Source organism: Hippoglossus stenolepis, chromosome 1 (genome assembly GCF_022539355.2).
Source record: "Hippoglossus stenolepis isolate QCI-W04-F060 chromosome 1, HSTE1.2, whole genome shotgun sequence".
Taxonomy (NCBI): domain Eukaryota; kingdom Metazoa; phylum Chordata; class Actinopteri; order Pleuronectiformes; family Pleuronectidae; genus Hippoglossus; species Hippoglossus stenolepis.
In genome coordinates this window covers 4,288,697-4,314,947 of record NC_061483.1, presented here as the reverse complement: position 1 = coordinate 4,314,947, position 26,251 = coordinate 4,288,697, and the positions used below count along the sequence as shown (strand labels likewise).

Below are 26,251 nucleotides of genomic sequence, written 5' to 3'. Positions count from 1 at the left end.
CTGCCCCTCTTCGCGCAGCCTCCTCTCCTCCCCCGTCGTCCTCATCCATCCACCGCGGCGTCTGAATCCAGACGGAGAGCAGCTCGTACAGTGTGACCGCAGCTTGTTATCGGCCTCAGCTGCACAGTGAGACCAGGCCACAGGGAGACGGAGAGAGGAAAGAGACAAGAGACAAAGGGGGAGAAAGAGACATTACAGCAACATGCAGAATGTGTCTGTATAGATTGCAGTGAAATGTAAATGCATTTAGAGAGGGAACAGATTTTTCACGGATCATGTAGGAAGGTTTTAAGGGAGACGCAGCACATGTAGGGGTGTTAGAAGATTACTTTTCTAAATGGCTGCTGCCAGTCAAGTTTCTATACTGTGGCTTATTCATACCTGTAGCATGTGCGTGGATTATAGAGACTGTGATGCTCATCCCAGCTGTGATGTTTGAGAGATGTTAAGACACAGATGGTTGAAAAAGGAAAAACAACAAAACATGTCTTAGTAAAGTGCTAATCCACTGCGAGCGTCCAGAATACCTTTCAGTGCTGATCCCCAGTCTGTGGATGGATGAAAAGCATTTTTCCTGAGAGATTCTATGCGATGAGGATGTTGGATCTAAAGGCTTATTAATGCCGCCTTTACGTGTGGAAAGAAATGTGTTAGTTTCTAACTGTCCTCATTCTTCCACACTTTAAACAAACTTGGCGACAGTGTAGGATTTTGCGATAATGTGCCTGAGAAGCTAAAGCGTTTTGTCCCTGTGTCCCGAGCAAATTCCTCCGCTCATAGATCTTAACAAGGTGCGACAACCTCTGTTCTTAACCCTCAACAAGAGAAATCTAAGTACACTTAGTTAGTTTGTGTGTTTATACTTTTATTATTTTCATAATAAATGTTTTTCTGAAACACAAATGTTGTCTTCATTAATGTTGTATAGGTGTGAAGTTTTCCAACCTCTGAACTCCATATCCTTCATCTTTGCTAACTACTGACGTGGTCATTTTGGTTAAAGTTAATAATTTAATTATTCATCAAAGTTCCAAATTTGTAGTTGATACATTCATGAGACTCAATCAATAAATTGGCTCTTTTCTCTTATTTTGAAGGCTGGTGCCCCGAGGTAGCTTTAATGTAAACTAAAGTTATTATTTAATATTAATATTAAATATGTTTCTGATAGCCACATTTATTGAATGCCCAAAGTCACACCATATAATGCTGTCACACTTAAGGTATAATAATCACGACAAAATGTACAATCACTTGATGATGTCATACTTTTTACTGCACTCACACACAAATTAATAATCAAACTTGAGCTGATTTGAATTTATAAAACCCTCTTTTCATTTTCTGACATTGTGTCCATTTGTTTGCACTTTGCTTCTGTCTCTTTAATGAGACTTCAGCTCTGCAGTTACGTCACAGACTCCCCCTGCACTTCCTGTTCATATTTAACTTTCACTTTGCAGAACTTCCTCTGAACATTGAACACTGAGCAGATCACAAACATATTCAAGCAGCTATTTTACAACCAAGTCTCTTGTCTGTGAGCTTGTTGCTGCCAAAGGACTTTTGACCAGTTATCAAATCCAAGGCTTGAATTACTTTTACAATCGTGTCCTGACACACCAGAGAAACCAGGAGACATCTGTTCCTCCCTGAAGAGACGCAGGCTGAAAACCAGACGATCACATTCACCTTCCAAACCAAACTGAACCAAACCGGACCAAACGTCCTGAGTGAGTCCAGCTACAGGAGAGAAGAGTCAAACTACAACCTGCCGACGCTCCACACACTGACCGTGAGTTTAACAAACACCTCGACTCAGAGAGGAAGTGAACCTCAGTGAAGTTCGTGGAGCTGTGACTGACTGACTGTCTGTTTTCAGCTTCACCTGGAGACTCAATGGCTTCCAGATTAGAAGAGGATCTCTGCTGTCCCGTCTGCCATGATGTCTTCAGAGATCCTGTCCTTCTGTCATGTAGCCACAGCTTCTGTAAAGACTGTGTGAAGAGCTGGTGGAAAGACAAAGAAGTAAAAGAGTGTCCACTTTGTAAGAGAAGATCTTCAAGGTCAGAACCACCTTGTAACCTGGTGTTAAAGAACCTGTGTGAGACCTTCTTACAGGAGAGAGATCAGAGCTCTTCACATGCTCTCTGCAGTCTGCACTCAGAGAAACTCAGACTCTTCTGTCTGGACCATCAGCAGCCAGTGTGTGTCATCTGCAGAGATTCAGAAAAACACAGCGACCACAGATTCAGACCCATCGATGAAGCTGCACAACAACACAAGAAGCAGCTTCAGGAAACTCTGGAGCCCTTGAAGAAGAAGTTACAGTGTTTTGAACGTGTTAAAGTAGAGTTTGAACAAACAGCAGAACACATTAAGGTCCAGGCCGGACTCACAGAGACGCAGATCAAGGAGCAGTTTAAAAAGCTTCATCAGTTTCTGGAGGAGGAAGAGGAGGCCAGGATGGCTGCACTGAGGGAGGAAGAGGAGCAGAAGAGTCGGATGATGAAGGAGAAGATTGAGTCTCTGAGCAGAGACATAACGGCTCTTTCAGACACAATCAGAACCACAGAGGACGAGCTGAGAGCTGAAGACGTCTCGTTCCTGCTCAACTACAAGGCTGCAGTGGAACGAGTCCAGCAGCGCCCCCTGCTGGATGATCCACAGCTGGCCTCAGGAGCTCTGATAGACAAGGCCAAACATCTGGGCAACCTGAGCTTCAACATCTGGAACAAGATGAAGGACGTGGTCTCCTACAGTCCTGTGGTTCTGGACCCAAACTCTGCTAATCCAGTACTCGTCCTGTCTGAAGATCTGACCAGTTTGAGACGAGGAGAGAGACAGAAGCTTCCTGACAATCCAGAGAGGTTTGATCATTACGCCTCAGTCCTGGGATCTGAGGGTTTTAACTCAGGGACTCACAGCTGGGACGTCCTGGTTGGAGACAGTACACGCTGGACACTGGGTGTAAGAGCAGAGCCTGTCCAGAGGAAGGGAGACAAACTGTCTGGATACTGGAGAATATGGTTCTATGAAGGTAAATACTAAGCATTGTCACCATCAGGATCATCTGTTCTCTCTGTGCAGAAGATCCAGAGGATCAGAGTGAAACTGGACTGGAACAGAGGAGAACTGTCGTTCTCTGATCCTGATACTAACAAACACATTCACACCTTCACACACACTTTCACTCAGAAGATGTTTCCATACTTTAACACTATAGATCATCATCATCCCTTGAAGCTGTTACCTGTGAATGTCTCTGTGACGCTGGATCAGAGCAGTTAGAGATAAAGATTTTATTCATCATGTTTATTTCTTCAAGAGAAATCTGCTGAATTTAAATGTTAAACTCGTTATTCTAAAGCTTTGTTTATTTCTCCTTTTACTTCTCACTCATTTTTATTTCTCCTGTCGACTTTTCCACGTGTGTAAAAAGATTTCATTATTTTCTGATCTTTATCTTTGGTTTGTTTTTTACTTTCAATGGAAAATGTTTTCTATCATTTAGATTTTGTGTGGATCCATGAAGTCGAGCAAACTGATGAAGATCCACATAAAAACACATTTATCAATAACAGCTGATCATTGTTCACATTCAACAAACTTTATTAAAACTCACACATGAGACATGATTCATGTTCAATCACATAAAGTCTGTTCACATATGAAATAATCCAACATATATGAACATTTGTCTGTTTGATGTGATGAAGCCAAAATGCTTCTGTCTGTAAAAGTGTTTATTCAACAGCAGCCTAGTGATGTGACTTTAATATTGTGATAAAAATAATAAAAACTATGAAACAGAAACTGAGTTCTGACCTTTTTTAAGTTGAAAAGTAAATATAACATTATCTGTCATTAAGTAGGATTTAAACCTCAGATAGTTTCAGGTTTTTAAATTGAGTTATGTATACGTTTATTCATGAATTATTGCTTATTTAAATATTGGGACCTAATAGTTATGAACAATAGTTGGGCCTACATGTGAAGCCAAAGCCTGCAACCACATGTCTTCTTTGTTCTGGAGACAAAGATGAGCTTCCAGAACTCAGTCTCCCAGGGTGCTTCAACTTCACACCTCGGTGTGAACCTGCCCCTGGACACAACTTTCAACCCCTATTGGTCACTGTGTGCCCCCCCGACCCATGAGGTCACCAGGACAATAAAAGCCCAGTTCCCCCTCTTTTACTGACCTCTGCAGGAGGAGGAGGTTCCTCTCCCTGCCCCAGCTCTTGTGACCTCCAAGCAGGCCTGCCTGAAGCAGACTGCTAAAACCTTCCAAAAGGCAGGGACACGAGAGCCTGCCTAAGAACTTCAGCACAAGCAATTGGCCGCGACACAAAGTCTGACCAGCAGGCCACAGGGAGACGGAGAGAGGACAGAGACAAGAGACAAAGGGGGAGAAAGAGACATTACAGCAACATGCAGAATGTGTCTGTATAGATTGCAGTGAAATGTAAATGCATTTAGAGAGGGAACAGATTTTTCACGGATCATGTAGGAAGGTTTTAAGGGAGACGCAGCACATGTAGGGCTGTTAGAAGATTACTTTTCTAAATGGCTGCTGCCAATCAAGTTTCTATACTGTGGCTTATTCATACCTGTAGCATGTGCGTGGATTATAGAGACTGTGATGCTCATCCCAGCTGTGATGTTTGAGAGATGTTAAGACACAGATGGTTGAAAAAGGAAAAAAAACAACAAAACATGTCTTAGTAAAGTGCTAATCCACTGCGAGCGTCCAGAATACCTTTCAGTGCTGATCCCCAGTCTGTGGATGGATGAAAAGCATTTTTCCTGAGAGATTCTATGCGATGAGGATGTTGGATCTAAAGGCTTATTTATGCCGCACTTCATGCGGAAAGAAATGTGTTAGTTTCTAACTGTCCTCATTCTTCCACACTTTAAACAAACTTGGCGACAGTGTAGGATTTTGCGATAATGTGCCTGAGAAGCTAAAGCGTTTTGTCCCTGTGTCCCGAGCAAATTCCTCCGCTCATAGATCTTAACAAGGTGCGACAACCTCTGTTCTTAACCCTCAACAAGAGAAATCTAAGTACACTTAGTTAGTTTGTGTGTTTATACTTTTATTATTTTCATAATAAATGTTTTTCTGAAACACAAATGTTGTCTTCATTAATGTTGTATAGGTGTGAAGTTTTCCAACCTCTGAACTCCATATCCTTCATCTTTGCTAACTACTGACGTGGTCATTTTGGTTAAAGTTAATAATTTAATTATTCATCAAAGTTCCAAATTTGTAGTTGATACATTCATGAGACTCAATCAATAAATTGGCTCTTTTCTCTTATTTTGAAGGCTGGTGCCCCGAGGTAGCTTTAATGTAAACTAAAGTTATTATTTAATATTAATATTAAATATGTTTCTGATAGCCACATTTATTGAATGCCCAAAGTCACACCATATAATGCTGTCACACTTAAGGTATAATAATCACGACAAAATGTACAATCACTTGATGATGTCATACTTTTTACTGCACTCACACACAAATTAATAATCAAACTTGAGCTGATTTGAATTTATAAAACCCTCTTTTCATTTTCTGACATTGTGTCCATTTGTTTGCACTTTGCTTCTGTCTCTTTAATGAGACTTCAGCTCTGCAGTTACGTCACAGACTCCCCCCCCCTGCACTTCCTGTTCATATTTAACTTTCACTTTCAAGCAGAACTTCCTCTGAACATTGAACACTGAGCAGATCACAAACATATTCAAGCAGCTATTTTACAACCAAGTCTCTTGTCTGTGTGAGCTTGTTGCTGCCAAAGGACTTTTGACCAGTTATCAAATCCAAGGCTTGAATTACTTTTTACAATCGTGTCCTGACACACCAGAGAAACCAGGAGACATCTGTTCCTCCCTGAAGAGACGCAGGCTGAAAACCAGACGATCACATTCACCTTCCAAACCAAACTGAACCAAACTGGACCAAACGTCCTGAGTGAGTCCAGCTGCAGGAGAGAAGAGTCAAACTACAACCTGCCGACGCTCCACACACTGACCGTGAGTTTAACAAACACCTCGACTCAGAGAGGAAGTGAACCTCAGTGAAGTTCGTGGAGCTGTGACTGACTGACTGTCTGTTTTCAGCTTCACCTGGAGACTCAATGGCTTCCAGATTAGAAGAGGATCTCTGCTGTCCCGTCTGCCATGATGTCTTCAGAGATCCTGTTCTTCTGTCTTGTAGCCACAGCTTCTGTAAAGACTGTGTGAAGAGCTGGTGGGAAGACAAAGAAGTAAAAGAGTGTCCACTTTGTAAGAGAAGATCTTCAATGGATGAACCACCTTGTAACCTGGCGTTAAAGAACCTGTGTGAGACCTTCTTACAGGAGAGAGATCAGAGCTCTTCACATGCTCTCTGCAGTCTGCACTCAGAGAAACTCAGACTCTTCTGTCTGGACCATCAGCAGCCAGTGTGTGTCATCTGCAGAGATTCAGAAAAACACAGCGACCACAAAATCAGACCCATCGATGAAGCTGCACAACAACACAAGAAGCAGCTTCAGGAAACTCTGGAGCCCTTGAAGAAGAAGTTACAGTGTTTTGAACGTGTTAAAGTAGAGTTTGAACAAACAGCAGAACACATTAAGGTCCAGGCCGGACTCACAGAGACGCAGATCAAGGAGCAGTTTAAAAAGCTTCATCAGTTTCTGGAGGAGGAAGAGGAGGCCAGGATGGCTGCACTGAGGGAGGAAGAGGAGCAGAAGAGTCGGATGATGAAGCAGAAGATTGAGTCTCTGAGCAGAGACATAACGGCTCTTTCAGACACAATCAGAACCACAGAGGACGAGCTGAGAGCTGAAGACGTCTCGTTCCTGCTCAACTACAAGGCTGCAGTGGAACGAGTCCAGCAGCGCCCCCTGCTGGATGACCCACAGCTGGCCTCAGGAGCTCTTATAGACGAGGCCAAACATCTGGGCAACCTGAGCTTCAACATCTGGAACAAGATGAAGGACGTGGTCTCCTACAGTCCTGTGGTTCTGGACCCAAACTCTGCTAATTCAGTACTCGTCCTGTCTGAAGATCTGACCAGTTTGAGACGAGGAGAGAGACAGAAGCTTCCTGACAATCCAGAGAGGTTTGATCATTACGTCTCAGTCCTGGGATCTGAGGGTTTTAACTCAGGGACTCACAGCTGGGACGTCCTGGTTGGAGACAGTACTGACTGGTTACTGGGTGTGTCAGCAGAGTCTGTCCAGAGGAAGGAATCAAACTGTCTGGATTGTGGAGAATAAGGTTCCATGAAGGTAAATTCTCAGCAGTGTCACCATCAGGATCATCTGATCTCTCTGTGCAGAAGATCCAGAGGATCAGAGTGAAACTGGACTGGAACAGAGGAGAACTGTCGTTCTCTGATCCTGATACTAACAAACACATTCACACCTTCACACACACTTTCACTCAGAAGATGTTTCCATACTTTAACATGAGAGGTCCCTTGAAGCTGTTACCTGTGAATGTCTCTGTGACGCTGGATCAGAGCAGTTAGAGATAAAGATTTTATTCATCATGTTTATTTCTTCAAGAGAAATCTGCTGAATTTAAATGTTAAACTCGTTATTCTAAAGCTTTGTTTATTTCTCCTTTTACTTCTCACTCATTTTTATTTCTCCTGTCGACTTTTCCACGTGTGTAAAAAGATTTCATTATTTTCTGATCTTTATCTTTGGTTTGTTTTTTACTTTCAATGGAAAATGTTTTCTATCAGTTAGATTTTGTGTGGATCCATGAAGTCGAGCAAACTGATGAAGATCCACATAAAAACACATTTATCAATAACAGCTGATCATTGTTCACATTCAACAAACTTTATTAAAACTCAGACATGAGACATGATTCATGTTCAATCACATAAAGTCTGTTCACATATGAAATAATCCAACATATATGAACATTTGTCTGTTTGATGTGATGAAGCCAAAATGATTCTGTCTGTAAAAGTGTTTATTCAACAGCAGCCTAGAGATGTGACTTTAATATTGTGATAAAAATAATAAAAACTATGAAACAGAAACTGAGTTCTGACCTTTTTTAAGTTGAAAAGTAAATATAACATTATCTGTCATTAAGTAGGATTTAACACTCAGATAGTTTCAGGTTTTTAAATTGAGTTATATATACGTTTATTCATGAATTATTGCTAATTTAAATGTTGGGACCTAATAGTTGTGAACAATAGTTGGGCCTACATGTGAAGCCAAAGCCTGCAACCACATGTCTTCTTTGTTCTGGAGACAAAGATGAGCTTCCAGAACTCAGTCTCCCAGGGTGCTTCAACTTCACACCTCGGTGTGAACCTGCCCCTGGACACAACTTTCAACCCCTATTGGTCACTGTGTGCCCCCCCGACCCATGAGGTCACCAGGACAAGAAAAGCCCAGTTCCCCCTCTTTTCTACTGACCTCTGCAGGAGGAGGAGGTTCCTCTCCCTGCCCCAGCTCTTGTGACCTCCAAGCAGGCCTGCCTGAAGCAGACTGCTAAAACCTTCCAAAAGGCAGGGACACGAGAGCCTGCCTAAGAACTTCAGCACAAGCAATTGGCCACGACACAAAGTCTGACCAGCAGGCCACAGGGAGACGGAGAGAGGACAGAGACAAGAGACAAAGGGGGAGAAAGAGACATTACAGCAACATGCAGAATGTGTCTGTATAGATTGCAGTGAAATGTAAATGCATTTAGAGAGGGAACAGATTTTTCACGGATCATGTAGGAAGGTTTTAAGGGAGACGCAGCACATGTAGGGGTGTTAGAAGATTACTTTTCTTAATGGCTGCTGCCAGTCAAGTTTCTATACTGTGGCTTATTCATACCTGTAGCATGTGCGTGGATTATAGAGACTGTGATGCTCATCCCAGCTGTGATGTTTGAGAGATGTTAAGACACAGATGGTTGAAAGAGGAAAAAACAACAAAACATGTCTTAGTAAAGTGCTAATCCACTGCGAGCCCAGAATACCTTTCAGTGCTGATCCTCAGTCTGTGGATGGATGAAAAGCATTTTTCCTGAGAGATTCTATGTGATGAGGATGTTGGATCTAAAGGCTTATTAATGCGCCCTTTACGTGTGGAAAGAAATGTGTTAGTTTCTAACTGTCCTCATTCTTCCACACTTTAAACAAACTTGGCGACAGTGTAGGATTTTGCGATAATGTGCCTGAGAAGCTAAAGCGTTTTGTCCCTGTGTCCCGAGCAAATTCCTCCGCTCATAGATCTTAACAAGGTGCGACAACCTCTGTTCTTAACCCTCAACAAGAGAAATCTAAGTACACTTAGTTAGTTTGTGTGTTTATGCTTTTATTATTTTCATAATAAATGTTTTTCTGAAACACAAATGTTGTCTTCATTAATGTTGTATAGGTGTGAAGTTTTCCAACCTCTGAACTCCATATCCTTCATCTTTGCTAACTACTGACGTGGTCATTTTGGTTAAAGTTAATAATTTAATTATTCATCAAAGTTCCAAATTTGTAGTTGATACATTCATGAGACTCAATCAATAAATTGGCTCTTTTCTCTTATTTTGAAGGCTGGTGCCCCGAGGTAGCTTTAATGTAAACTAAAGTTATTATTTAATATTAATATTAAATATGTTTCTGATAGCCACATTTATTGAATGCCCAAAGTCACACCATATAATGCTGTCACACTTAAGGTATAATAATCACGACAAAATGTACAATCACTTGATGATGTCATACTTTTTACTGCACTCACACACAAATTAATAATCAAACTTGAGCTGATTTGAATTTATAAAACCCTCTTTTCATTTTCTGACATTGTGTCCATTTGTTTGCACTTTGCTTCTGTCTCTTTAATGAGACTTCAGCTCTGCAGTTACGTCACAGACTCCCCCCCCCTGCACTTCCTGTTCATATTTAACTTTCACTTTCGAGCAGAACTTCCTCTGAACATTGAACACTCGGCAGATCACAAACATATTCAAGCAGCTATTTTACAACCAAGTCTCTTGTCTGTGTGAGCTTGTTGCTGCCAAAGGACTTTTGACCAGTTATCAAATCCAAGGCTTGAATTACTTTTTACAATCGTGTCCTGACACACCAGAGAAACCAGGAGACATCTGTTCCTCCCTGAAGAGACGCAGGCTGAAAACCAGACGATCACATTCACCTTCCAAACCAAACTGAACCAAACTGGACCAAACGTCCTGAGTGAGTCCAGCTGCAGGAGAGAAGAGTCAAACTACAACCTGCCGACGCTCCACACACTGACCGTGAGTTTAACAAACACCTCGACTCAGAGAGGAAGTGAACCTCAGTGAAGTTCGTGGAGCTGTGACTGACTGACTGTCTGTTTTCAGCTTCACCTGGAGACTCAATGGCTTCCAGATTAGAAGAGGATCTCTGCTGTCCCGTCTGCCATGATGTCTTCAGAGATCCTGTCCTTCTGTCATGTAGCCACAGCTTCTGTAAAGACTGTGTGAAGAGCTGGTGGAAAGACAAACAAGTAAAAGAGTGTCCACTTTGTAAGAGAAGATCTTCAATGTCAGAACCACCTTGTAACCTGGCGTTAAAGAACCTGTGTGAGACCTTCTTACAGGAGAGAGATCAGAGCTCTTCACATGCTCTCTGCAGTCTGCACTCAGAGAAACTCAGACTCTTCTGTCTGGACCATCATCAGCCAGTGTGTGTCATCTGCAGAGATTCAGAAAAACACAGCGACCACAGAATCAGACCCATCGATGAAGCTGCACAACAACACAAGAAGCAGCTTCAGGAAACTCTGGAGCCCTTGAAGAAGAAGTTACAGTGTTTTGAACGTGTTAAAGTAGAGTTTGAACAAACAGCAGAACACATTAAGGTCCAGGCCGGACTCACAGAGACGCAGATCAAGGAGCAGTTTAAAAAGCTTCATCAGTTTCTGGAGGAGGAAGAGGAGGCCAGGATGGCTGCACTGAGGGAGGAAGAGGAGCAGAATAGTTGGATGATGAAGGAGAAGATTGAGTCTCTGAGCAGAGACATAACGGCTCTTTCAGACACAATCAGAACCACAGAGGACGAGCTGAGAGCTGAAGACATCTCGTTCCTGCTCAACTACAAGGCTGCAGTGGAACGAGTCCAGCAGCGCCCCCTGCTGGATGACCCACAGCTGGCCTCAGGAGCTCTGATAGACGAGGCCAAACATCTGGGCAACCTGAGCTTCAACATCTGGAACAAGATGAAGGACGTGGTCTCCTACAGTCCTGTGGTTCTGGACCCAAACTCTGCTCATCCAGTACTCGTCCTGTCTGAAGATCTGACCAGTTTGAGACGAGGAGAGGAACAGAAGCTTCCTGACAATCCAGAGAGGTTTGATCATTACGCCTCAGTCCTGGGATCTGAGGGTTTTAACTCAGGGACTCACAGCTGGGACATCCTGGTTGGAGACAGTACACACTGGACACTGGGTGTAAGAGCAGAGCCTGTCCAGAGGAAGGGAGACAAACAGTCTGGATTGTGGAGAATATTGTTCCGTGCAGGTAAATACAAAGCAGTGTCACCATCAGGATCATCTGATCTCTCTGTGCAGAAGATCCAGAGGATCAGAGTGAAACTGGACTGGAACAGAGGAGAACTGTCGTTCTCTGATCCTGATACTAACAAACACATTCACACCTTAACACACACTTTCACTCAGAAGATGTTTCCATACTTTAACATTGGAGATCATCATCATCCCTTGAAGCTGTTACCTGTGAATGTCTCTGTGACGCTGGATCAGAGCAGTTAGAGATAAAGATTTTATTCATCATGTTTATTTCTTCAAGAGAAATCTGCTGAATTTAAATGTTAAACTCGTTATTCTAAAGCTTTGTTTATTTCTCCTTTTACTTCTCACTCATTTTTATTTCTCCTGTCGACTTTTCCACGTGTGTAAAAAGATTTCATTATTTTCTGATCTTTATCTTTGGTTTGTTTTTTACTTTCAATGGAAAATGTTTTCTATCAGTTAGATTTTGTGTGGATCCATGAAGTCGAGCAAACTGATGAAGATCCACATAAAAACACATTTATCAATAACAGCTGATCATTGTTCACATTCAACAAACTTTATTAAAACTCACACATGAGACATGATTCATGTTTAATCACATAAAGTCTGTTCACATATGAAATAATCCAACATATATGAACATTTGTCTGTTTGATGTGATGAAGCCAAAATGCTTCTGTCTGTAAAAGTGTTTATTCAACAGCAGCCTAGTGATGTGACTTTAATATTGTGATAAAAATAATAAAAACTATGAAACAGAAACTGAGTTCTGACCTTTTTAAGTTGAAGATGTAAATATAAAGCCAAAATGCTGCTGTCACAAACTCTGGTCTGGAGCTGAGATCTACATTCAGGGTAAATTCAGTCAAACAATGTGATGACATCATTACTCTGTGGTGGAGTCTCAGTTAACTGTGATTACGTTTCACACAGAACACACTTTTACCTCATTGTCATGTTTCTTGTCTCACATCCTTTGGTTAAAGAGCAAACTAAGCATCCGCTGCTAGCTAGCATTAGCCGCGCTAGCATTAGCTACGTTAGCATTAACCTTGTTAGCTAACATTACCCACTAGCCACCATTCTTTACATAACATTACATTTCATTTTGCTGACGCTTTCATCCAAAGCGACTCACAATAAGTGCATCAACCATGAGGAACAAACCCAGAACAACAAGAATCAAGAAAGTTGTTCTGGGTCAAGAAAGCCAAACTACAAAGTGCTATAAGTAAGTGTCATTGAAGTGCTACTAAATTGTTAGTTTAAACTTATATTCAAGGTATAGTCGGAAGAGGGGTGTTTTTAGTTTGCAACGGAAGATGTGTAGACTTTCTGTCCTGATGTCAATGGGGAGCTCATTCCACCGTTTAGGAGCCAGGACAGAAAACAGTCGTGATGTTGTTGAGTGACAGCTGTCCCTCGTAGTGAGGGAGCAACAAGCTGATTGGCCAAAGCAGAGCGGAGTGAACGGGTTGGGGTGTAACGTTTGACCATGTCCTGGATGTAGACCGGACCCGATCCGTTCACAGCACGGTACGCAAGTACTCATGTTTTGAAACGGATGCGAGCAGCCACCGGTAACCAGTGAAGGGAGCGGAGGAGCGGAGTAGTGTGAATGAATTTAGGTTAAAGACCAGTCGAGCTGCTGCATTCTGGATGAGCTGCAGAGGTCGGAGGGCACTAACAGGTAGACCTGCCAGGAGGGAGTTACAGTAGTCCAGGCGTGAGGTGACCAGGGCCTGGACCAGAACCTGGACCAGAACCTGTGCCGCCTTCTGAGGGAGAAGGGGGCGTATTCTCCTGATGTTGTGCAGCATGAATCTACAGGAACGTGTTGTTGCAGTAATGTTGGCAGTAAGGGAGAGTTGGCTGTCGAGTGTCACACCCAGGTTCCTGGCAGGCGGTGTGGGGGTTAACAGGAGTTGTCAAAGGTAATAGTCAGGTCGTGGGTGGGAGGAGCCTTTCCCTGGAAGGAAAAGTAGTTCAGTCTTGTCAAGGTTAATTTTCAGGTGGTGTGCAGACAGAGATGTCAGCCAGACAGGCAGAGATTCCTGCTGCTACCTGTGTTTCAGATTGGGGAAAAGAGAGGATTAGTTGGGTGTCATCAGCGTAGCTATGGTAGGAAAAGCCATGTGAGTGAATGACAGAACCGAGAGAGTTGGTGCACAGAGAGGCCGTTAAAGTGAAGGTCATGGCCGACACACAATTCAACAAATTATAAAGTACATGCTGAATTAGTGACATTCTCCATGTTTCATCTACAAACAGGCCAAGTGTTATAGTGTGATTAATTAAACACAATCACAAGTATCACTGATATTATTTTCTATATATTTAGTGTTAAAAGTTAAACATATGTCTGACCTGCAGTTAACATGGGAGGGTAAGTAATCTTTTGAAAAACTATTATATATATATATGAATTAACTCTTGATGACTACAGTGAGATGTGGAGATGGAAGATTTCATCCTCGTAGTTTCCTTATCCTCACCAATGATGATAATACAAACAAAAATAGAAATTTGAACTCTACCATGTTCCATGCTGTGTGTTACTGATTCTCTCACCTTTGTCTCTACGACGTCTTTTGAACATAGAGTTACTGTTTATTTTGTCTGTTATCTTTAATTGATGAAATACAAAGTTCATCTTTGGTGTCTGTTCGCTGCAGCGGTTGGATTAACTTCACTTCAGCAGCTTCACCCACACAAACTGCTGCATGTTCGTATTTATGCATTTAAAAGGAAAATGCACATTAATTAACAAGTGTAGTGGAGTCCATCATATAATGGGTCAGATTTAATGATGCAGGCTAGTTTTCATTTGCAGGTTGATGGTAGAAAAACATACAAATACGTAAATAACAACACAAGTACACACACAGTACATTAGAATCAACATGATACTGTCATATTCTTATTCATCATCCTCATGTAGCCCAGTGACTGTGGAGCTTTTCTTTACTGAAGCTAAATGTGACGATGTAAAATAAAAACACAGTCAAATAAAAGTGTACGAGGTGAATTTATAGAACGAGAGTGAAAATAAATGATTATTCACAAATAACAAAGATCTACAGATGTAACACTGGTGTTTGTGGGAAACAGAGATTTAAGTGAAGTGAACGCGACCGAGAGATTCGATTCAAAACACAAGAAACAAGCTTCACTTGGTTTTTATCGGATTCAAACAACGTGTAAGAGAGAAAACGTCCATGAACCCACTTTAAGTTCGGCTCCGTTCAGCTCATGTTCCTCTGGCTCTCGATGCTTTTATTCATTTCTGTTTCACACCGTCGAGTTTTAAATTTCCTCTTTCAAAACACAACTGCCTCATTTCCGCTTCCGCTGCTTCTTCTTCTTCTCCGAGACTCCAGCTGACTGCTGCAGCGCCCTCTCTGCGGTGACAGGATAACACATCTTCTGCATTGTAACTCAAACAGAAGTGAAGGAAAACCAGGGTCCTTGAATCATGAAGAAGAAAATGGACACCTGAATTTTAATAAACTTCCAATCTGCAGAACCAACTGTTTACAGATGTTACTTCAACAACCTGTGTCCAGGAGGACGTGCATGTCCAGTGCATGTGAGTGGTCACATGATCTCTGCAGGCGTGTGAGACGTGTTGGACGGAGATTAAAACTGATGCAGAGACAAAACACCTGTGAGCACAGAGAGCGTTTTAGTTTGGAAATGCCTTAGTGGTATTAATGTAACTCTAAAGCAAGAACAGAGTGTGGGAATGGAAGAGGAAACATTCTCAGTGTAGAGGTTGGCAAACTTCACTTATGCAACATTAATGAAAAACATTTGTTAAAGGAAAACATTTATTATGAATATAATAAAGTATAAAAACACAAATTACTAACGGTGTACTTACTAAACAAAGACAGGTATGTGAGTATGCATGTGTGTGTGTGTCTGTGTGAGTCAGCGTGCTTTCAAAATGGCGTCTGGCCAAAGAGATAACACCCTTTCCCCCCCTATTGGAATCTTTGCGACATGTAGCGGGGGTCCGAGCTAAGTAGGTGAAGGGATATGCATGTGTCTGTGTGTGTGCCAAATTAGACAAAGTTACGAGATTGGATGCAACGAAAGACTGAAGAGCATAACAGACTAACATTACTTTCTCAATAACTTGTACCCAAAATATCACAACACCACAAATCAAACTTATAAACCTCACACAGAATCGAATAAACAGTCTTGCTTAGCCTAGTATAATTATTAAGCCCAGTTGTGTTACCCGTCCGTGGAAAGGGGAAAAAGGAAGTTGCTGTGCAGTTCGAAGTTCTGTGAAGTCTTCTGGCTGGTTGTGGCTCCTGCCTTAGTGATTCTGTTGAGCTGTGTAGCTCAGTTGCTGGTTGAAGTTTTCCTGCAGGACATCGCATCGCTGCTAGGACGTTGGTAGAGCTTGGAGGGCGAGGAGGTTTCCTTGGTGAGATGAGCTGGAAGCTGCACCTTTGTGCTCCTCTCGAAGAGTTGGATGGGAAGAGAAGATGTGAGCTGGAGAAGAGGGTCGACAGCCTTCCCTCCTGTGGAAGGATTGTAGGAAGAGGGCAGAAGAGACAGAAGAGGGGGAGAACAGGCCTTATATTGGCCCGGTGACCTCACAGGTCATGGGGTCCAGAGTGACCAATGGGAGTTGAAACCTGTGTCCCTGGGGGGGTTTTCACACCTCTGTGTGACGTTGATGCCCCCTGGGAGACTGAGTCCTGGGGGGACATGCGGCTTCAGGCTTTTGACTGAACATGTGATACCGAAGTGTTGTCTCACAAAAACCAGGTCCCAACAAGGGGGTCCGCGGAGGTACTGCATGGGGGTCGCAACATTTTTGGTTGATTAGACAATTTTTTATATATTTTTGTAATTTTTTTTTCAACCAATTTAATTTAAATGTCGTTGAATACACATTAACATGAATCCAACATATTGTAGCGAAGCGGATAAATGGAGGCAGAAGACGTTATCTTTCAGCAATGCACACGTTCAGCGACACACAGGAGCTCTCTCAAGCTGGGCACCGGTTCACTCACAGCAGGAGACGAGCCTGGACCTGTCCCTCCACGCCTCCTGGACACAAACAGGAGGACCCCCCCTCGCTGCTGTGCCAATCACGAGGCCGCATGTTACACGCTGGCTCTGTCAGGTTCCCCGTGATTGGCCGAGAGCCTATTCAGTCCCCAGCTGACTAAGATCCCAGACACAAGGACGCACGCTGCAATATTATTAAAAAGAAGATACCTTTGTAAAAAAAAAATAGAACAAATAACAAATTAAAAAACTACGACATTTAGTTCACCCATGAATCGATCTGGCAAAGAACAGGAAATGGGCCTTTTATATATACTGGGTGACTGATGACTGATGGAAAGCAGGTGAGTCTGGGGGTGGGGCAGGTAATGGGATCCGTGGGAAGGGGTGATGCAGAGCAGGGGGGAGTGGCTGAATTCTGAAACGACATGAGAATTAGTACATGAAAAACCAGATAACAGAAAATGAAAATGCTATGAGCTGACTGAAGTTGTGACAATTTGTAGTATTACAGCAGCAAGAGTCGAAGAGACATCAGTAGGTAATAAGAAACATGTAATACTTAAGTTGTGAGGAATATAGAAATATGGAAATATATGAATGTAATTAAACTAATGTATACAGTGTAAAGACAGTAAGACATATTGTGAGAATATGTACAGTGAATGTATTGCACGTGAACCGTTGATATTGCACAGGCAGATGAATCAGGCACAGTTAAAGTAAAGTGTTAGAGTGCAGTCCATAAGGGAGGTGCATATTTTGACTGGCAGCAGAGCTGCTTGTACATTTGTTTCAGGTTTTACAGGTTTTATCATCCAGCATCTCAAGCTCCACCTCTCCTGACTCACCTGAGAAACCAGGAAGACCAGGAAAGCATCTGTTCCTCCCTGAAGAGGACAGCTGAAAACCAGACATCATTCACCTTCCAAACCAAACTGAACCAAACTGACCAAACGTCCTGAGTGAGTCCAGCTACAGGAGAGAAGAGTCAAACTACAACCTGCCGATTACTCCACACACTGACCGTGAGAGTTTGGGCTAAACACCTCGACTCAGAGAGGAAGTGAACCCTCAGTGAAGTTCGTGGGAGCTGTGACTGACTGATCACCTCCATTCACTTCACTCTGAGACTCAATGGCTTCCAGATTAGAAGAGGATCTCTGCTGTCCCGCCTGCCATGATGTCTCAGAGATCCGTCCTTCTGTTTCATGTAGCCACAGCTTCTGTAAAGACTGTGCAAGAGCAGGGAAGACAAAGAAGTAAAAGAGGCACCAAGTTTGTAAGAGGTAAGATCTTCAGCTTCAGAACCACCTTGTAACCTGGCGTTAAAGAACTGTGTGAGACCTTCTTAGCAGGAGAGAGATCAGAGCCTTCACATGCTCTCTGGCAGTCTGCACTCAGAGAAATCCCAGACTCTTCTGTCTGGACCAGCCAGCAGCTTTCAGTGTGTGTCATCTGCAGAGATTCAGAAAACACAGCGACCACAGAATCAGACCCATCGATGAAGCTGCAATAACACAAGAAGCAGCTTGCGGAAACTCTGGAGCCCTTGAAGAAGAAGACAGTGTTTTGAACGTAGTTAAAGCAGAGTTTGAACAAACAGCAGAACACATTAAGGTCCAGGCCGGACTTCCACGAGACGAGATCAAGGAGCAGTTTAAAAGCCCATCAGTTTCCTGGAGGAGGGAAGAGGAGGCCAGGATGGCTGTACTGAGGGAGGAAGAGGAGCAGAAGAGTTTGATGATGAAGGAGGAAGTGATTGAGCCTCTGGAGCAGAGATAACGGCTCTTTCTGGTGAAGCAATAATCAGGAACCACAGAGGACGAGCTGAGAGCTGAAGGACGCCTCGCTCCTGCTCAACTACAAGGCTGTGCAGTGGAACGAGTCCAGCAGCGCCTGCTGGATGATCCACAGCTGGCCTCAGGAGCTCTGATAGACAAGGCCAAACATCTGGGGGAAAACTTGAGCTTCAACATCTGGAATAAGATGAAGGACGGGTCTCTACAGTCCTGTGTGGTTCTGGACCTAAACTCGCTAATCCAGTACTGTCCTGTCTGAAGATCTGACCAGTTTGAGACGAGGAGAGAGACAGAAGCCTTCTGACAATCCAGAGAGGTTTGATGTTTACGCTTTAGTCCTGGGATCTGAGGTTTTAACTCAGGGACTCACAGCTGGGACGTCCTGGCTGGGAGACAGTACACACTGGACACTGGTAAGAGCAGAGCCTGTCCAGAGGAAGGAGACAAACTGTCTGGATTATGGGAATATCACTTCAGAAGGTAAATACTTAGCAGGGTCACTCACCAGTGGGGTATCTGTTCTCTCTGTGCAGAAGACTGAGGATCAGAGGAAACTGGACTGGAATGAGAGAACTGGCTGCTCGCTTGATCCTTGGATACTAACAAACACATCTACACCTTCACACACACTTTCACCGTGAAGATGTTTCCATACTTTAACACTATAGATCATCATCATCCCTTGGAAGCTGTTACCTGTGAATGTCTCTGTGACGCTGATCTGCATAGCAGGAGATAAGATTTATTCATCATGTTTATTTCTTCAAGAGAAATCGTTAGAATTTAAATGGGTGTTAAACTCGTTATTCTAAAGCTTTGTTTATTTCTCCTTTTACTTTCACTCATTTTTATTTCTCCTGTCGACTTTTCCACGGTGTAAAATATCATATTTTCTGATCTTTATCTTTGGTTTGTTTTCTTACTAGTGGAAAAATGTTTTCTATCAGTTAGATTTTTTGTGTGGATCCATGAAGTCGAAAAACGCTGATGAAGATCCATAAAACACATTTATCAATAACAGCTGATCATTGTTCACACTAACAAACTTTATTAAAACTCACACATGAGACAGGGATTCATGTTCAATCACATAAAGTCTGCCCATATGAAATAATCCAAATATATATCATTGTCTGTTTGATGTGATGAAGTTCAAATGCTTGTCTGTAAAAGTGTTTATTCAACAGCAGCCTGAAGATGTGACTTAAGGTTATAGATAAAAATAATAAAAACTATGAAACAGAAACTGAGTTCTGACCTTTTTGAAGTTGAAAAGTAAATATACTGATTATATCTGTCATTAAGTAGGATTTGCACACTGATAATTTCAGGTTTTTAAATTGAGTTATATATACGTTTATTCATGAATTATTGCTAATTTAAATATGTTGGGACCTAATAGTTGTGAACAATAGTTGGGCCTACTATGTGAAGCCAAAGCCTGCAACCACATGTCTTCTTTGTTCTGAGAGTGCATGAGCTTCCAGAACTCAGTCTCCCAGGGTGTTTAACTTCACACCTAGGTGTGTGAACCTGCCCTGGACACAACTTTCAACCCCTATTGGTCACTGTGTGCCCCCGACCCATGAGGTCACCAGGACAATAACAGCCCAGTTCCCTCTTTCTACTGACCTCTGCAGGAGGAGTAGGTTCCTCTCCCTGCCCCAGCTCTGTGACTTCTCCAAGCAGGCTCCGCCTGAAGCAGACTGCTAAAACCTTCCAAAAGGTGCATTAATGTAGAGTCTACTTAAGAACTTGCTGCCACAAAAGTACTGGCCACGACACAGTCTGACCAGCAGGCCACAGGGAGAGACGAGAGAGACAGAGACAAGAGACAAAGGGGGAGAAAGAGACATTACAGCACATGCAGAATGTGTCTGTATAGATTGCAGTGAAATGTAAAATGTATCAGAGAGGGAAACAATTTTTCACTGATCATGGAAGGTTTTAAGGGAGAGACGCAGCACATGTAGGGCTGTTAGAAGATTACTTTTCTAAATGGCTGCTGCCAGTCAAGTTTCTATACTGTGGCTTATTCATACCTGTAGCATGTGCGTGGATTATAGAGACTGTGATGCTCATCCCAAATGTGATGTTTGAGATGTTAAGACACAGATGGTTGAAAAAAGGAAAAAAACAACAAAACATGTCTTAGTAGTGCTAATCCACTGCGAGCCCAGAATACCTTTCAGTGCTGATCCTCAGTCTGTGGATACGGATGAAAAGCATTTTTCCTGAGAGATTCTATGCGAAGAGATGTTGGATCTAGTTGTTTATTAATGCCCTCTTTTACGTATGGAAAGAAATGTTAGTTTCTAACTGTCCTCATTCTTCCACACTTTAAAACAAACTTCATACAGTGTAGGATTTTACATAATGTGCCTGAGAAGCCAAAGCGTTTTGTCCCTGTGTCCCGAGCAAATCTCCTCCGCTCATAGATCTTAACAAGGTGCGACAACCTCTGTTCTTAACCCTCAACAAGAGAAATCTAAGTACAATTTAGTTGGTTTGTGTGTTTATACTTTTATTATTTTCATAATAAATGCTTTGAAACACAAATGTTGTCTTCATTAATGTTGTATAGGTGTGTTTTCCAACCTCTGAACTCCATATCCTTCATCTTTTTGCTAACTACTGACGGGACATTTGGTTAAAGCACAATTTAATTATTCATCAAAGTTCCAAATTTGTAGTTGATATCTAAGAGACCAATCAATAATGGCTCTTTTTTCTTATTTTGAAGGCTGGTGTCTGAGGTAGCTTTAATGTAACCAAAGTTATTATTTAATAATATTAAATATGTTTCTGATAATACATTTATTGAATGCCCAAAGTCACACCATATAATGCTGTCACACTTAAGTGTATAATAACGTTTACAAAATGTACAATCACTTGATGATGTCATACTTTTACTGCACTCACACACGAATTAATAATCAAACTTGAGCTGATTTGAATTTATAAACCTCTTTTCATTTTCTGACATTGTGTCCATTTGTTTGCACTTTGCTTCTGTCTCTTTAATGAGACTTCAGCCTGGGCAGTTACGTCACAGACTCCCCCCCTGCACTTCCTGTTAATATTTAACTTTCACTTCTTCTGCCATCTCTGAACATTGAACACTAGCAGATCACAAACATATTCAAGCAGCTATTTTACAACCAAGTCTCTCGTTCGTGTGAGCTTGTTGGGCTACAAGACTTTTGACTCAGTTATCAAATCCAAGGTTTGAATCATTTTTACAATCGTGTCCTGACACAGCAGAGAAACCAGAGACATCTGTCTTCCTGGAAGACGCAGGCTGAAACCAGACGATCACATTCACCTTCCAACCAAACTGAACCAAACCGACCAAACGTCCTGAGTGAGTCCAGCCACAGGAGAGAAGAGTCAAACTATTAACCTGCCGACGCCTCCACACACTGACTCGGAGTTTAAATGTTGACTCCTGACTCAGAGAGGAAGTGAACCTCTCAGTGCCTGCTGTGGAGCTGTGACTGGCCTTGACTGTCTGTTTTCAGCTTCACCTGAGACTCAATGGCTTCCAGATTAGAAGAGGATCTCTGCTTGGTCTGGCTCTGCCAAGAGGTCTTCAGAGATTCTGTCTTTCTATGTCTTGTAGCCACAGCTTCTGTAAAGACTGTGTGAAGAGCTGGTGGAAAGACAAGAAGTAAAAGAGTACCACTTTTGTAAGAGAAGATCTTCAATGGATGAACCACCCAGTAACCTCGCTAAAGAACCTGTGTGAGACCTTTCTCTTACAGGAGAGAGATCAGAGCTCTTCACATGCTCTCTGCAGTCTGCACTCAGAGAAACTCAGACTCTTCTGTCTGGACCATCAGCAGCCAGTGTGTGTCATCTGCAGAGATTCAGAAACACAGCTGTACTCATGATTCAGACCTATCATGAAGCTGCAATAACAACACAAGAAGCAGTCACAGGAAACTCTGGAGCCTTTAGGGGCCGAGAAGTTGCGTTTTGAACGTGTTGGGCAGAGTTTGAACAAACAGCAGAACACACATTGCTGTCCAGGCCGGACTCACAGAGACGCAGATCAAGGAGCAGTTTAAAAGCTTCATCAGTTTCTGAGTGAGGAAGAGGGAGGCCAGGATGGCTGCACTGAGGGAGGAAGAGGAGCAGAAGAGTCGGATGATGAAGCAGAAGATTGAGGCCTGAGCAGAGACATAACGGCTCTTTCAGACACAATCAGAACCACAGAGGACGAGCTGAGAGCTGAAGACGCCTCGCTCCTGCTCAACTACAAGGCTGCAGAACGAGTCCAGCAGCGCCTGCTGGATGATCCACAGTTGGCCTCAGGGAGCCTGATAGCCGAGGCCAAACATCTGGGCAACCTGAGCTTCAACATCTGGAACAAGACAGGCTGGGGACGTGGTCTCCCTAAGGTCCCGTGGTTCTGGACCCAACCTAATTCAGTACTCGGGCCCTGTCTGGAAGATCTGACCAGTTTGAGACGAGGAGAGAGACAGAAGCTTCCTGACAATCCAGAGAGGTTTGGACACACGCCCAGTCCTGGGATTCGAGGGTTTTAACTCAGGGACTCACAGCTGGGACGCCCTGGTTGGAGACAGTACAAACTGGTTACTGGGTGTAATGCAGCAGAGTCTGTCCAGAAGAAGGAATCAAACTGTCTGGATTGTGGAGAATAAGGTTCCATGAAGGTAAATTCTCAGCAGTGTCACCATCAGGATCATCTGATCTCTGTGCAGAAGATCCAGAGGATCAGAGTGAAACTGACTGGAACAGAGGAGAACTGTCGATCTCTGATCCTGATACTAACAAACACATTCACACCTCTACACACACTTTCACCAGAAGATGTTTCCATACTCTTAACATTGAGGTCCCTTGAAGCTGTTACCTGTGAATGTCTCTGTGATTAGCTGGATCAGGAGCAGTTAGGAGAAAGATTTTATTCATCATGTTTATTTCTTCTAGAAATCTGCTGAATTTAAATGTTAAACCTTTATTCTAAAGCTTTGTTTATTTCTCCTTTACTTTCACTCATTTTTATTCTGTCTACTTTTCCACGTGTGTAAAAAGATTTCATTATTTTCTGATCTTTATCTTTGGTTTGTTTTTTAATAAATGGAAAATGTTTTCTATCAGTTAGATTTTGTAGTGGATCCATGAAGTCGAGCAAACTGATGAAGATCCACATAAAAACACATTTATCAATAACAGCCGATCATTGTTCACATTCAACAAACTTTATTAAAACTCACATGAGACATATTCATGTTTAATCACATATGTCTGTCACATATGAAATAATCCAACATATATGAACATTTAAACTGCTTGATGTGATGAAGCCAAAATGCTTCTGTCTGTAAAAGTGTTTTATTCAACAGCAGCCTAGTGATGTGACTTTTAACATTGTGATAAAATAATGAAAACTATGAAACAGAAAAAAACTGAGTTCTGACCTTTTTAAGTTGAAAAGTAAATATAACATTATCTGTCATTAAGTAGGATTTAACACTCAGATAGTTTCCAGGCTTTTAAATTGAGTTATATATATCGTTTATTCATGAATTATTGCTAATTAATGTTGTGACCTAATAGTTGTGAACAATAGTTGGGGTCATATGTGAAGCCAAAGCCTGCAACCACATGTCTTCTTTGTTCTGGAGACAAAGATGAGCTTCCAGAACTCAGTCTCCAGGGGTGGCCTTAACCTACACCCAGGTGAACCTGCACCTGGACACAACTTTCAACCCCTATTGGTCACTGTGTGCCCCCCGACCCATGAGGTCACCAGGACAATAACAGCCCAGTTCCCCTCTTTCTACTGACCTCTGCAGGAGGAGTAGGTTCTCTCCCTGCCCCAGCTCTTGTGACCTCTCCAAGCAGGCCTGCCTGAAGCAGACCGGTTAAACTCTTCCAAAAGGCAGGGACACGTAGAGCCTGCCTAAGAACTTCAGCACAAGCAATTGGCCGCGACACAAAGTCTGACCAGCAGGTCACAGGGAGACTTTGAGAGAGGACAGAGACAAGAGACAAAGGGGAGAAAGAGACATTACGGCAACATGCAGAATGTGTCTGTATAGATTGCAGGAAATGTAAATGCATTTAGAGAGGGAACAGATTTTTCACGGATCATGTAGGAAGGTTTTATGGAGATGCAGAGCACATGTAGGGGCTGTTAGAAGATTACTTTTCTTAATGGCTGCCGCTAATCAAGTTTCTATACTGTGGCTTACCCATACCTGTAGCATGTGCGTGGATTATAGAGATCAGATGCCTATCCCAGCTGTGATGTTGAGAGATGTTAAGACACAGATGGTTGAAAGAGGGAAAACAAAAAAACATGTCTTAGTAAAGTATAATCCATCATGAAGCAGTCCAGAATACCTCTCAGTGCTGATCCTCGTCTTGATGGATGAAAAGCATTTTTCCTGAGAGATTCTGTGCTATGAGGATGTTGGATCTAAAGGCTTATTAATGCCGCCGTGTGGAGAAATGTGTTAGTTTCTAACTGTCCTCATTCTTCCACACTTTAAACAAACTGGCTTTAATAGCAGACTATAAGGATAATGTGCCTGAGAAGCTAAAGCCGCTGTCCCTGTGTCCCGAGCAAATTCCTCCGCTCATAGATCTTAACAAGGTGCTGCATAACCTCTGTTCTTAACCTCAACAAGAGAAATCGAAGTATTACTTAGTTAGTTTGTGTGTTTACTTTCTAATATTTTCATAATAAATGTTTTTCTGAAATACAAATGTTGTCTTCTACTAATGCTGTATAGGTGTGAAGTTTTCCAACCTCTGAACTCCATATCCTCTATCTTTGCTAACTACTGACGTGGTCATTTTGGTTAAAGTAATAATTTAATTTATTCATCAAAGTTCCAAATTTGTAGTTGATACATTCATGAGACTCAATCAATAAATCATTTTTCTATTTCGAAGGCTGGTTCCCGAGGTAGTTTTAATGTAACCAGCATATTTAATATTAATATTAAATATGTTTCTGATAGCCACATTTATTGAACAAAGTCACACCATATAATGCTGTCACACTTAAGGTATAATAATCACGACAAAATGTACAATCACTTGATGATACACTTTACTGCACTCACAGCGTCAAATTAATAATCAAATGAGCTGATTTGAATTTTATAAAACCCTCTTTTCATTTTCTGACATTGTGTCCATTTGTTTTCACTTTGCTTCTGTCTCTTTAATGAGACTTCAGCTCTGCAGTTACGTCACAGACTCCCTGCACTTCCTGTTCATATTTAATCTCTACTGAGGTGAAACTTCCTGGAGACATTCTGGAAGACTTGGCAGATCACAACATATCTAAGCAGCTATTTTACAACCAAGTCTCTTGTCCGTGTGAGCTTGTTGCTGCCAAAGGACTTTGACCAGTTATCAAATCCAAGGCTTGAAATTACTTTTTACAATCGTGTCCTGACACACCTGAGAAACCAGGAGACATCTGTTCCTCCCCTGAAGAGACGCAGGCTGAAACCAGACGATCACATTCACCTTCCAAACCAAACCGAATCCAAAACCGACCAAACGTCCTGAGTGAGTCCAGCTACAGGAGAGAAGAGTCACTACAACCTGCCGACGCCCACACACTGACCGAGTTAACAAACACCTCACCAGAGGAAGTGAACTCAGTGAAGTTCGTGGAGCTGTGACTGACTGACTGTCTGTTTTCAGCTTCACCTGGAGACTCAATGGCTTCCAGATTAGAAGAGGATCTCAAGGTCCTGGGCTCTGCCATGTGATGTCTTCAGAGATCCTGTCCTTCTGTCATGTAGCCACAGCTTCTGTAAAGACTGTGTGAAGAGCTGGTGAAAGACAAACAAGTAAAAGAGTGTCCACTTTGTAAGAGAAGATCTTCAATGG

At 42.4% G+C, this 26,251-nt stretch overlaps 2 protein-coding genes and 1 pseudogene across 2 annotated transcripts; all 3 read left to right on the top strand.

Moving 5' to 3' along the window:
- The first annotated feature begins 1,899 nt into the window (after positions 1-1,899).
- On the top strand, positions 1,900-3,365 carry LOC118110132 (annotated as a pseudogene).
- A 2,775-nt stretch (positions 3,366-6,140) lies between these two features.
- On the top strand, positions 6,141-9,412 carry LOC118108858 (nuclear factor 7, brain-like). Its single transcript, XM_047340134.1, has 3 exons — positions 6,141-7,257; positions 7,296-7,466; positions 9,390-9,412. Exons 1-3 carry the CDS (start codon positions 6,141-6,143, stop codon positions 9,410-9,412), a joined length of 1,311 nt encoding a protein of 436 aa, XP_047196090.1.
- A 958-nt stretch (positions 9,413-10,370) lies between these two features.
- Positions 10,371-11,762, top strand: LOC118114454 (nuclear factor 7, brain-like). Its single transcript, XM_047341391.1, has one exon. It carries the CDS (start codon positions 10,371-10,373, stop codon positions 11,760-11,762), a length of 1,392 nt encoding a protein of 463 aa, XP_047197347.1.
- The last annotated feature ends 14,489 nt before the right edge of the window (positions 11,763-26,251 follow it).